At 43.8% G+C, this 13,432-nt stretch overlaps 2 protein-coding genes across 3 annotated transcripts in view; one reads left to right on the plus strand and one right to left on the minus strand.

Moving 5' to 3' along the window:
• Positions 1-2,992: 2,992 nt before the first annotated feature.
• MED19 (mediator complex subunit 19) lies at positions 2,993-10,820 on the minus strand. Its single transcript, XM_006875756.1, has 5 exons — positions 10,588-10,820; positions 3,909-4,165; positions 3,647-3,743; positions 3,249-3,343; positions 2,993-3,061 (listed from the first exon to the last, which is right to left on the minus strand). Exons 1-5 carry the CDS (start codon positions 10,802-10,804, stop codon positions 2,993-2,995), a joined length of 735 nt encoding a protein of 244 aa, XP_006875818.1. The 5' UTR covers positions 10,805-10,820.
• A 378-nt stretch (positions 10,821-11,198) lies between these two features.
• TMX2 (thioredoxin-related transmembrane protein 2) overlaps positions 11,199-13,432 on the plus strand; it is a 19,196-nt gene continuing 16,962 nt past the window's right edge. For both annotated transcript variants that reach the window (XM_006875757.1, XM_006875758.1), the window contains exon 1: positions 11,199-11,429. In XM_006875757.1, the coding sequence (XP_006875819.1) occupies positions 11,241-11,429 (189 nt within the window). In that variant the 5' untranslated portion in view covers positions 11,199-11,240. The remainder of the gene's footprint in view (positions 11,430-13,432) is intronic.

Consider the following 13,432-nt stretch of genomic DNA (forward strand, 5'->3'; position numbering starts at 1 on the left):
GATATTCTCTGCTTTAGCCAAGATCCATTAGTTATCAGCATTGATATTGATACTCCTTGTTCATGTCCTTGTCTGAATCTGGGTTGAACCTGATTGCTCCTTGTCATTGTAATGTTGCAGCCATTTTTGAATTACCTATAGCAAAATTTTACTTGCATGCAATATTAATGGGTAGTGTCTATTGATTTCTACATTCCATTGGGTCACCTCTCTTTGGAATGGGCACAAGTATGTTTCTCTTCAAATCAATTGCCAGGTAGCTGTCTTCCAAATTTCTTGGCACAGATGAGTGCCTCCAGTGCTGCTGCATCAGTTTGTTGAAAGATTTCAGTTTGTACTTAGGAGTTCCCAGAGTCTTAAGGTTCTTTCAGCATCATTGTTCTTGATCATATGCGAAATGATTGAACATCGACCTCATTTTTTTGGCACAGTGACAATAATTCCTTCTACCTTCATGCTTTCTGCATCATTCAATATTTTGCCCGTAGAATCCTTCAGTATTTCAAGTTGAGATGTGAGTTTTTCCTTTAGTTCCCTCAGATTGAGAAACGCTGAGCCCGTTCTTCCCTTTTGGTTTTCTAACTCCAGGTCTTTGTACGTTTCATTACAGTATTTGACTCTCTTCTTGAGATGCCCTTTGAAGTTTTCTGTTCAACTCTTTTACCTCATGTCTTCTGTTTTAGAATCTCTATGCTGAAGAGCAACTCTCAGTCTCTTCTGATATCCATTTTGGTCTTTTCTATGTCTTCTCAATGACCTTTTGCTTTCTTCCTTTTTGATGTTCTTGATGTCATCCCACAACTCTTCTGAATTTTGTCATTAATGTCTAATGCTTCAAACCTGTTCTTAAGATCTCTAAATTCATGTGGGGTATGTTCAAGGTCACATTTTGGCTCTTGTGGACTTGTTTTTCTTCAACTTCAGCCTGAACTTGCATATGAGCAATTGATGATCTGTTCCAAATTCTGCCCCTGGCATTTCATCTGTTAACTTCCATGTATGCAGTCATCTTTTATGTTGTTTTAAAAAGATAATTTGTAGTATAGTAATTGGTCTTGTAAAATTCTATCATGTGGTCTCCAGCATCATTTCTGATCAGCATTTTCCAACAACTGATCCTTCCTCTGTTTCCAACCTTTGCATTCCAATGACCAGTAACTAGCGATAAATCTTGATTGCATGTTTGATCAATTTCAGACTGAAGAAGTTGGTAGAAGTCTTCAATTTCATCACTGGCTTTGGTGGTTGGTGCGTAAATTTGAGTAATAATTGCATTAACTGGTCTTCCTCGTAGGTGTATGGATATTTTTCTATTACAGCATTGTACTTCAGGATAGATCTTGCAATGTTTTTGCTGGTAAATGCAATGCCATTTCTCTCCAATTTGTCATTTCCTGCATAGCAAACCATGCGACTGTCAGATTCCAGATGGCCAGTATCTGTCCATTTCAGCTCACTAATACCTAGGATATTGATGTTTATGCGTTCCATTTAATTTTTGACAACTTCCGAGTTTTCTAGTCTCATACTTCACTTAGTTTCTTAACAAGAGACTTTTATCTCTGCAAAGTGAAGATCACTTTTCACACAACCACAGGTGAGACAGACAGTAGGTGATCAAAATATGAAAGACTGGAAAAGCAGGTGGACTGGACATGGGGGTATTAATTAGTCCTCATATTATGTCATCTATTTGTAGAAAGTAAAAGGCTCTGCCCTGAAAGTAAAAGGCTCTGCCCTGATTTTAAGCAGGTATCTTCAAACATAAAAATCCAATGAAAGACATCCGTTTTCTTGTGGGTATTTTTGGTTAAATTGTGTGCCGTTGAGTTGGTTCCAACTCACAGCAGCCCTGTATAGGGTTTCCAAGAAAGGCTGGTGGGTTTGCACTGCCCATCTTGTAGTTGGCAGGTCCAGTACTTATCCTACAGTGCCACACCGAGGCTCTTTCAGTTACCTTGACTGCTGTAAACCAGGATTATTTCACAATTTGTTTAGTTAGGCTGCCTGTTATTGTCATTGAAGTTTAGAAATGTTTCACATCAGTCAAGTAATTTCCTGGTCATCCCTAAGAGAGGGGGTAGTGTGGTGGCTACACACAATAAGCAATGGACTATGGATCACAACATTTGTGGTTTGAGCCCATCAGTCATTCCCAGGGAGAAAGATGAGGCTTTCTGCTCCTACAAAGATTTCTAACGTCTTGGAAACCCTATACAGGGTCTCTCATGAGTCAGACCTGACTTGAAGGCACTTCACAACACTAAGGGAGGAGGCAGGTCAAAAGGTCTTTGAAAGAATGCATTTACCTTGGCCTGCCAGAGAAGCACATCAACTGATGACAAGCTTCAGGCCTACGAAGCAACCCTGTTTGAAGTACATTAGAGATTGTAGGCAATTTGTGTTTCCACACAATACTGACTGAACACAGTATGCCTTGGTCCTTGTATGAAGCTGTCCTCTTTACCTCCCACATTAGGATTATGAGCAGAATGTGTTCCTTTTCTGCTGTGCATAGGGATTAGGTGCAAGCCTCTCCTCATCTGTGAGGAATTACTTTTGGACCATGTTCCCAATCATTTTGGTGGTTTCCCTTCCAGTAAATTAATGTCAGGAACCAAATTCCTTCAAATATAGCAGTGCCTGGCTGAGACGCTCAGTTTTACTCAAAGGTACTCATACTACAGAACCACACTTCAGTTACTTTGGGTATTAAAAAAAAAAGGAAAAAAACCTTTAACAAACCAGATCAATCCCTAAATCAGACAACTACAAAATAGATGGAATGAAAGCTTCCTAGGATTGAGAGAGAGGTCCACACACACGCAAACAGGGCTGAGCATGACCAAAGCATGGCCCTGTTCTAATGCATGATCCTCGGGTGAGCAGAGGAGTGGCCTTGGCCCTTGGGGCATTCTAAGGTGGTGTCTGAGAGGCCGGCAGCTTCAGTACAACAGGAAACGCCGTCCTCGCAGAGTGTCCAGTGGTCCTGTTAGCGGAGGCTACTGCTGCTACTGGCCTGGGAACTGCCCATACTTGGGTGGTCTGGACTGTGTCGATTCTGGGGAAGACAGGAAAGAGGGAGGGTTAAGAGCACACGTAGGACCTAGGGGTCTTGACCAGAAGAAAACACCCTACACAGGCTTTTCAATCTCGGGTCCAATCTGAGGTAAAGGCCGTGAGGTCTACTTCAGACGGGGGAAAAATGGGGGGCCTCATTGATGTGCCACACTGAGCCCGTACCCTACCTTCTTTTTCTTCTTTTCTTTCTTCTTTCTTTTCCGTTCAGGATCCTCCTCTTTTTTCTTTTTCTTCTTTTTGTGATCTGAATCAGATGGTGTTTCTGTAAGAGACATTAGGTGCTATCATGTGGAGAAACTTAACACTCCCTTCTGCTGTGAATTCTCTAGATTCCATGAAAGTCCCAAGTCAGGGACAAGTGCTTTTCTCCAAGTGGCCATAAAGGATACAGAGGTGCTACTAAAGCCCCTGTCCTAAGTCCCTGCTTGCTTAGAGAGCCCAGTACATTGGAGTCATCTCCAAGAGAATGTAGAAACCCAAGAACTTAAATGTGGTTGGCTGTGGCAGGCAGAACTAGATAGGGGAGGTCAGGTTGGCTGGCTTTTAATACATCACCACTTCTTACCTGGGGGGACAGGATCCTGGGTCCGGCTCTGTTTGTGTTTGTGCTTATTCTTCTTCTTGGGAGGCTGAATATGCATCAGACGACACTGCTCTGGCAACTGAAGGAACCAAAGGAAGGCCCGAGTGAGTAGAGGGAGGAAATCCAATGTTCCCATCATCTGTTCTGCTCAGTAAGTTATGAAGGAACAGACTTGGACTTGGAAAAACCACTGCTATGCCCTTTAGGCCTCCCCATTTGCCTTTCTCCTCAAGAAGGGACTCACCGGGCCAGTGTGGAGGCGGAAGCCAGCCAGCATGGTCCCTGTGATAGGGTTAAAGGATCCACCAAGAATGGGAGGCTTTTCAATGAGGGAGCGGAGGCTGCTGTTGTCATGGGATCCAGGCAAATCGATCATTCCTGGCAGGTCAGGAAGGAAATTACTTAGCTTCTCTTTCACCTTCTTCCCACAGAATTTATTGTAGGCATGTTCCAGGTTGTAGTGTGTAATCAAATTGGTGCTGCCTGTTAGCTCAGTGTTGCCTAAAAGACATAGGGAGGAGGAGGAGGAAGAAGGGCCGCTGAGTCAGTCCCTGCTCACAACAACCTCAAGCACAACGGAACCCAACCCTGCCCGCTCCTGCACCATGCTCCCAATCGCTGCTCCGTTTGAGTCCACTGCTGCTGACACTGTAAATCCATCTCATCAGGGGTCTTTCTCATTTTCACTTACCCTCTACCCAGCATAATGGCCTTCTCCAGAGATGAGTCCCTCTTGATGACACATTCAAAGTATCAGAGATGAAGTCTCGCCATCCTGGCTTCTAAGAAATACTCTGGCTGCATTCTTCCAACGCAGATTTGTTTGTTGTTCTGGCAGTCCATGGTACCTTCAATATTCTTCACCAAGACATTCAAATGCATCAGTTCTTCTAAAGTCTTCCTTACTCATTGTCCAACTTTCTCACATACATATGCTGTTGATGCTAAGTGATGTTGAGTTGGTTCTGGCTCATAGCAGCCCTGTATATTATCTGTGGCACAGCTGGTGGCTTTGAATCATCAACCTTGTGTTTAGCAGTCCAGTATGCTTAACCTATAGCACCAAAAATACCATGGCATGGGATGAAGTTCAAATAACCTAAATAAGGACTCTTATAAGTGACAACTAGAAAAATTTACATACACTTTTAAAGTAAAAAGCCAGAGCAAAACTAAATATTAACATGTATAATAAACACTAAAAATAGAATAGGGGCAACCCCCAGGTTATAAACATTCCTTGTAGTTAAGAAACAGCCCCATAAAGTCTTTTAAGTTAAAAATTTGAGGTAAATACAATAGTTTATAATGACAAATAGGCCTGACTTTTGTGATGTGCATCAAAACAGTCTTTTTATGTATTTTGTGTATCTGAAAGTATGGTTTTTATGCAAAGGAAAGTGCACTACAGACTACATACTAACATATTTGACTGACTGACAAACCGACAAACTGTTTGAACTTACGTAAAATTTGACTTAAAGGCAGTCTTAATAATGGAATTAGTTTGTAATCCTGGGACTACCTGTAATACTACAGAATGGTAGGTTGGGATGGAATGGTGAAAAATTAGGCAAAATCCTAATAGGGTAGAGTGGGAAATTGTTGTAACCTGAAGGGCAGGCTCCATTTTTCTTGGTCTTAACACTAAGTGGTGCTTACTCTATGCTAAACACTATTCTAATTCTAGTTATCAACGTTTTCCCCAATAATACCCAGTATAATACTTTGCCTGGAAGGAAGAACTGTTTTATTGAGAAGGTTGTTGTTGTTGTAGTTAGTAGTGTAGAGTCGGTTCCAACTCACAGTGACCCTGCACAGGGTTTCCAAGGCTGTACATCTTTACAGGAACAGAACAGAACGCCTCATCTTTAGTTTTGAACTGCTGACTTTGAGGTTGGCAGCCTGACTTGTAACCATTAAGCTACCAGAGCTCCTTAATGAGAAGGTGGGTAACTAGACTTCTATTTTTACTGTCCTCTATTTCCTCTTATCTGAGGAATGGGTAATAATAGGTAACTTTGATACTCCTCTTTTTTCCCCAAGGTTCAAATGAAAACACTGAAAAGTATGAAGTACATAAATGTAAGATATTGTCAGTATAAATACTGCACAGCTGACCTTTTTCAAAGACTATAAACTTGCTAGTAGCTGAATAGGGTCCTGGTGTGGTGCTGTAAGAGAAGCACTGGAATGCTAACCAGAAGGTCGCTGGTTCAAACCCACCAATTGCTCCTCAAAACCCTATACAGGGTTGCTATGAGTCAGAAATGACTCAATAGCACTTAACAACAACAGGTGCTAAGTAAGGAAGCATGACAAGGGTGGAAACATAATCGATAACTTCATCTATAGGCATGCCTCACTTCACCTGCACACTTACTAACATCTTAATAATCTTCTGGATTTCTAATTGCAGGTTTTGTATTGTTTCAAAATTTGCCGTTTATTCTGTTTGTCCTTGTTACGTTTTCCTGAATTGTTCTTAAAGTTTTTTCTTTGTTTTCCTTGCCTTCTTTCTGTCTTTTCTAAATACCTAAATATCACCCTTTTGAATTCTTTATCCGTTAGTTCCATTACCCTTTCTTCCTCAGAAACGGTTTTTTGATCAGTTATCTCGGTTACTTGTGCCATTCTTTTTTCTTTGTGTGAGCTAAAATTGTTGTTTCTGGGACACTGTGGTGTTTTCATATTTGCATTTAATGGATGACTGTATGTTGGTGTGTTCTTAGACTCTCATCAACTGTCTCCTGTGGGTGTAGTTAGAGAATGGAAGCATTTGCATTCTTGTCTGTTTGCTGTTTGTGCCCCTCAGTGAAGGTGGGTTTGGCTGGGAAGGCTGCTGTCTATCATTGATCAGGTGGGACAGCTCTTGCACGCTGGGTGAAGCTGCAGAGGGTATGAGTGTGGCTGGGCTGTATGGACCTGTCTGCCGTGCTTGGGAAAAAGGAGAAACTCCCCCCAACCCCACTCTCTGCCTCACACACACCAGGAAGCAAAACAGAATAAACAAGCAAACACCAATGAAAAGAGAATAAAGAATTAAAGACAGGCAGGGATCAGGAAAAAAAAGAATATAACTAAAAAGAAAATAAAGGGAAAAGAAAATGGAGCTACATAAGAGAGAATAAAAGAAATAAAATAGCCCATAGAAACACCAGGGAGAGGAGAGATGAAAGGAGAAAGAGTAAGTAATAAGGAAAGATCAAAAGGGAAAATAAGAAGAGGGGAAACGTGAAAAAGAAAAGAAGAAAACCAAAAGTGGCGGTTGCTGTTGTTGTGAAGTGCCATCAAGTAGATTCTGACCCGTAGTGACCCTGGATAGGGTTTCTGAAGTGCAGCTGGTGAGCTTGAACCGCCAACCTTGCAGTCCAAACGGCTTTGCAGTCTGGCGTGTTAACCCACAGCGCCACACCAGGACTCCAAAAGTGGAGCTCGAAAGGATAAAATTCAAAGGAACAGGAAAGTGAAGGAAGAAGAGAAAGAATAAACAAAACAGTGAAAACAGCATAAAGGAAAAAACCAAACTGAAAACCAGAAAAACTGCGCAGCTGCTGGACCGGGAGATTAGAACACTCTCCTGCAAGGGATGAGACAGCGGACTTCCTGGTCTAGATGGAATTCCTAATTGCCTGGGAGTTACCGCTTTCCAGGGCATTTAATCCAGAGCTCGTTCGTGGAGGCCCTTGCTGGAGGAGTCTCCGTGTGGTTTTCTAGGCTGTAATCTTTACACAAGCAGACCATGACGCCACATTCTTCACAGAGCTACTTGGTGGCTTTGAACCGCCAACCATTACGTGAGCAGCCACTTGTAAACTGGGTTCTTGATAGAGAATTATTAGGTGAACAAGGTATTTTCTGTCTCTGTTGTTTTAATTTTAAGCCTTACCTTGTTCTTTCCTTTCCTTACAGTGAACCTTCTCAGAGGAGGGACCTAGGTAAAGGCAGGAGTCCCCGGGCCGTTCCACAGACCCTTTCCTCAGGGCTCTCTGGGTGCTGGCTCCTACCATTACAGTAGCCTCATTTGTCCTCTCTGCCAGTTCTCCTCTTCCCATGCAGCTATGCTCAGTACTGAAGCAAAAAGATACTTTGTGCCTTTTTTTAAAAAGAGAAAAAACTTTCTTAAACCTGTGAGTTCACCCAATTTCCTGTTTAGATGTTTGATTCCACAAAAATGGATTTATAAATCTTTCACCAGCCCTGACTGCTCTCCTGAAAATGCATTTCCAATTTCCTATGAGTCAACTGCATGTGGACTCAATTCTTATTTTTGAAATTCCAAATCTTCCTCATCTCACTCATGGCTTCTCGGTTTCAATCTATGGCACACACAGTCCCCAGAGATCTACAGAAATCGGAAGTCTCCATTCCTGTGATCTTCCGCAAACTTGAGCCCACCGGCACTGAATCCCATTCCTATTTATAGTGACCCCACAGAAGGTTTTGGAGACTATCCATTTTTATGGGAGCAGATAACCTCACCTTTCTCCTATGGTGCAGCTGGTGGATTTGAACTGTCAATCTTATAGTTAGCAGCGCAACATCTAACCCTCATTACCACCAGGCCTCCTGTTATCTTCAGGCTAGGCTTCAATTCCTTTGACTGGAACTCAGCACTAAATATAGCTTATTCCAACTGATCTACAGGGTCTTATCAATCACTATTCCCTTTTGCAGAGTTTTGATACAACTAAATGGGTCTCCATCACGTCTTGGAAAGAAACACTCTTCATGTTCTTTGCTTTTAGAAAAAATCTTTACAAAAGTTTAAACAAATTTGAATTCTTCAAGGTCTGGCTAAGGCACATCTTATTCATGCTATCATTTTGGATGACTAGAACACATTTTGAAAACCACCATGTAGTTTTTAATTTAGTTCACTAAGTTGTTATTTGCTGTGAGATATGAAATAGCCTTGACAAGAAATGCAGTCACATTAACTTATCCTTGAACCACATCTTTTGCATCCCCAACTAAAATATCTAACCTCCTAAAACCAAGTGCCAGTTATTAATCTCCCTCCCTCCACTACACAGTCAGTCTGTGCTCCCCTCACCCCTACAGCCCAGAGTAGACATCAACTGATATAAAAAGGGGCAGAGTGAGTAAGGCAAAAGAACGGGTACAGACACTCCTGGCAGCCATCGACTACTTCCCTTCTCTAAGCTTCAGTTTGTCCACAGATAATGTGCTGGGCTGCTAAATGCAAGGCCAGGGGTTCAAACCTTGGAAACCCAATACAGCATCACTATGAATCAGGGCTGATTTGACAGCACTAAACAACACCCATCATGAACTAAGGAGCTCTGGTAGCACACTGGGTTATTATAACTAGGACTACAAACTGAAATCTCAGCACTTTGATTCCACCAGCTGTTCCATAGGAGAAAGATGAGGCTATCTGCTCCCGTAATGACTTACAGCCTTAGAAATCCTTATCCAGGGTTGCTACGAGTTAGAGCTGACTGAACAGTACACAACCACCGCCACCAGGAACCATTCTAAATGTTACATGCTATAGTGCCCTTAACAAAAACATATGTAAATATGCTGCGACCTTCAAAGTGAAACAGCAAAGCCTAACCCTGGGCCACGTCTTTTGTTATTAGGTGCCGTTGAGTTGTCTCTGACTCATTGCGACCCTGTGCACAACACGGCCCAGCTCTGTGCCATCCTCACAACTGGTACGTTTGAGGGCATTGTTGCAGTCACTGTGTTGATGCATCTTGTTGGGGGGCATGCGGAGTACTCCTCTTTTTCACTGACCCTCCACTCTACCATGCATGATGTCTTTTCCAGGGACTGGTCTCTCCTCTTAGCATGTCCACAGTGCATGAGAGGAAATCTGGCCATCTTGGCTTCTAAGGAACACTTTAGCTGTACATCTTTCAAGACAGATTTGCTTGTCTGGCAGTTCATGGTACTTTATTGAAAGTAAAATTTTGCCGCCAACACCATAATTCAAACGCATCAATTCTTCTCCAGTTTTCCTTATGTACTGTGCAGGTTTCATAAATCTATCAGGTGACTGGAAATGCCATGTTTTGGGGCAGGTGCACCTTAGTCCTCAAACAGCTTTGCTCTTGCACACTTTAAAGAGGCCTTTTGCAACAAATGTGCCCAATTCAATATGTGGTTTGAATTCTTGACTGTTGCTTCCATGAGCATTGTCTGTGGAGCCAAATGAAATAAAATCATTGACAACTTCAGTCTTTTCTTTATCATGCTGCTTTTTGGTCCAGTTGTGAAGATTTCCCCCTCTTTACACTGAGTTGTAATCCATGCATAAGGTTAAATCTTTATCAACAAGTGCTTCAAGTCCTGTTTGCTTTCAGCAAGCAAGATTGTGTCATCTGCAAACCACAGGTGGCAAATGAGTCTTCCTCTAATCCTGATGGCACCTTCTTCTTCATATAATCCACTTTCTTGGATTATATGCTCAGCATATAGAATGAATAAGTATGGTGAAAAAACACAACCCTGGCGCACACCTTTCCTGATTTTAAACCACAAAGTATTCCCTTGTTCTGTTAGAATGACTTTCCCTTGGTCTGTGGCCCGCTTCTGCATGAATACAATTAAGTGATTTGGAATTCCCATTCTTCACAATTTTGTCTATAGTTTGTTATGATCCACACAGTCGAACGCCTTTACATACAGCACAAGTAAATATCTTTCCAGTATTTTCTGCTTTCAGTCAAGATCCACTTTTAGGAAGCCATAAACAATGTCAGGCACAGAACTCGGATACAGCGTGGAAGGTGGTCCTGGCGAGGCACTGTCCCGCGAATTTGTACCATCCTCGGGTGGCAGATACAACTTGGAGCAACGGAGCCCTGTACGCGTTGCCTAAATTACCCGTACTCCACCATCCCCTCGTTACGATCTGACTGGCTGCTTTTTCCGCCAGGCCTAATACTCACCAGGCAGTTCCCGCATCAGATAGAAGGGGCCACAACCAGCCGCTGACTTGTCGGCGCCAGGAGGGGCTGTGGCCGCAGAGGGCGGCGGGACAGCCCCGGGTCCTCCTCCCGGAGGAGGCGGAGGCGGGGGCGGGGGCTTTCCTGGGCCGAAACCGAGTGTGGCTGGAGGCGGTGGCGGGTCAGCCTGAGCCCCGAAGAGTGCTGTGAAATTCTCCATCGTCCGCTCCGCGCCGTCGGTGCCGCAGTATCTGCTGTTGATGATTTTCATTGGACAATTCTTTCTTGGGGCACTGCCCTCCACATCCAGGAGCCGTTTATCATTGGATGTCACAGACTCCGCCCACCTTCTTCGATAACTACTTCCGTCGCTTTATAAGAACGCTCAGGAAGTGCTGTATAATCTTAAAGACGACTCTCCATAGTTGTAGACCCAATAACAGGATAAGTTGGAAGAACGGCAGCCAGATTGACCAATAAAGTATCAAATCCACTTTTTTTTCATTGCCCCGGCTATCATCGTGTCCAATCAAGGTCTGTTTCCGGGTTAATAGGCGGTGCATTCGAGATTTGGTCCAATGGGAACTTCAGTAGCTGAGGGGCGGTGTCACAGTGACAGCCGCCGCTAAGCGGTGGGCGCCGCCAGGGCTGAAAAGATGGCAGTCTTGGCACCTTTAATTGCGCTGGTGTATTCGGTCCCTCGACTTTCACGATGGTTGGCCCGACCTTATTATTTCCTGTCAGCTCTGCTCTCGGCCTCTTTTTTACTCCTGAGGAAACTGCCGCCAGTCTGCCAAGGTCTCCCCACGCAGCGCGAAGACGGCAACCCGTGTGACTTTGACTGGGTGAGCGACCCTTGCTTGGGATCCCACGACCTTGAAGCTCCCTGCCCCGCGGGCGCATCTGGCAGTCGCGGGCTTCACCTTTCCTAGGACATTTGAGTTCCCGATCCTGTAACGGATTTACAGGCTGTTGGAGCTTAGGGTCGGGACTGCCAGGAGTCTTGAGATGGGAAACCAGTGACCGTGTCGGGATTGACTGTACAGCCGGCTGTTTGTAGAGTCTGGCCGACTGTCCAGGGGCTTGTGATTCGAGGCCAGGACTCTGTCCGTGTCACCATTCATATTCAGGAACGGTTCGACCGGAACCTGCCTAACGTCTTACAGCCCCTACGCTCAGCTTCCTAACAACCCAATGAGGTGGGGAGATGAAGCAAGGAGTTGTTAAGTGCTGTCCAGTGGGTCCCAACTCTTAGCAACTTGTAAGATCGGGTAGATTGACCTTGTGGTTAGCAGCCCAGTGCTTATCCTACAGCCCCACACCAGGATCCTGCACACTTGATTAGCCATTTCTTAATTTGGTAAGCATTTCTGGTTGGCAGTTTGAACCCACCCAGTAGCTCCATAGCAGAAAGATCTGGTGATCTGGTCTGGCAAACATTACCTAAACCCTCATTACCTTAGAGCTGATCCCAACTCTATAGGATAGAGGAGAACGGCCCCAGATGCTTTCCTAGACAGAAATTGTATGGGAGCAGACTGCTTCATAGTTCTCCCTCTGAGAGGCTGGTGGGTTTGAACCACTGGTCTTTCTGTTAGTAGCCCAGTGCTTAACCCACTATGCCACCAGAGCTGCTTTCCCATGAAGATTACAGCCTAGAAAACACTATGGGGCAGTTTATACTCTGTTATATGGGGTTGCTATGAATTGAAACTGACACCACAGCATCGAATAGCAACAACATACGTGTACAATAGGTGGCATTATGCTGTGTCCTGAGGGTGCAGTGATAAAATTGTTAGGATGGTTGTAAAGGACGTGTGAAAAGTACGGTATACGCCCCTTGCTCTGTGTCTTGAGTGGGCATAGAGGGACTGCTTGGGAAGAAGAGCTGAAGCAAGTCCTATGCCTCCTGCTGCATAGTAGTGTCTATGTTCTGAAGAGGGACGGCCATCTGAAGTTTTATCTTTTTTTCCCAGTCCCCAAAATGACTTTGAACCTTTATCAGAGTCCATTCTCTTACTTTTTTCCCTCCTTCCTCTGTTTATTATTTTATATTTCCTCTGCCCTTCTGAAGACAGTATAGCTCATTAACTTAGCTGTACTTTGCAATTTCAGAAGATCCTTTTTTTATGTGATGTTTTATCCCACTTATGAGGATCCCTGGTAGCGTAGTGGGTTACATGTTGGGCTGCTAACCCCAATGTTAGTAGTTAGAGTCTACCAAGTACTCTGAGGGATGAAGATGAGGCTATCTGCTCCCATAAATATTTACGGGAGCAGAAGCCCTATACAGGGTTATTATGAGTCAGAAACTGACTTACCACTACCACCATACCACTTAAACAAAAATGGGATTCATCAGGATAAGAGAATAGTAGTAAGGATTTTAATAATCATATTGTCATGTCTGTAGCCGCTTTCAAGTCAATTCCAGCTGGTAGGGACGCTATGGAACCAAAGGGCCCCGGAGGGTTTCCGAGATGATACTCTATGGAAGCAGATGTCACATCTTCCTCTGAGCCACTGGCACGTTCAACAAAGCACTCAATCGTTGTACCATCAGGGCTCTTTGAGGGACCTGTGGGAGGGTTCAAAGCACCAACTGCTTAACTAATAGTCAAGCGTTTTAACATTTGTGCTACCTAAGGAGTTCTGATATGCACGGCAGGATAATGCACATGGTCGGAGGTTCAAACTCACCAGTTGCTCCTCGAAAACCCTATACAGGGTTACTATGAGTCAGAACTGACTCAATGGCACTTAACTACAACATCAGCTACTTTAGTAAATATGGTTGTGGTTATGTGTTGTGGCATAGAGACTTTTTTTTTTTTTTTAAATGTTT

This window comes from Chrysochloris asiatica, unplaced genomic scaffold (genome assembly GCF_000296735.1).
Source record: "Chrysochloris asiatica unplaced genomic scaffold, ChrAsi1.0 scaffold00339, whole genome shotgun sequence".
NCBI classification, from domain to species: Eukaryota; Metazoa; Chordata; class Mammalia; order Afrosoricida; family Chrysochloridae; genus Chrysochloris; species Chrysochloris asiatica.

Excerpts from the sequence above, each read along its gene's own strand:
- MED19 (XM_006875756.1), bottom strand. The coding sequence starts at position 10,804 with ATGGAGAATTTCACAGCACTCTTCGGGGCTCAGGCTGACCCGCCACCG. Across the intron at positions 3,344-3,646 it reads CCAGGATCCTGTCCCCCCAG|AAACACCATCTGATTCAGAT; the intron begins GTAAGAAGTGGT and ends TGTCTCTTACAG. Across the intron at positions 3,062-3,248 it reads AAGAAAAGAAGAAAAAGAAG|AATCGACACAGTCCAGACCA; the intron begins GTAGGGTACGGG and ends TGTCTTCCCCAG.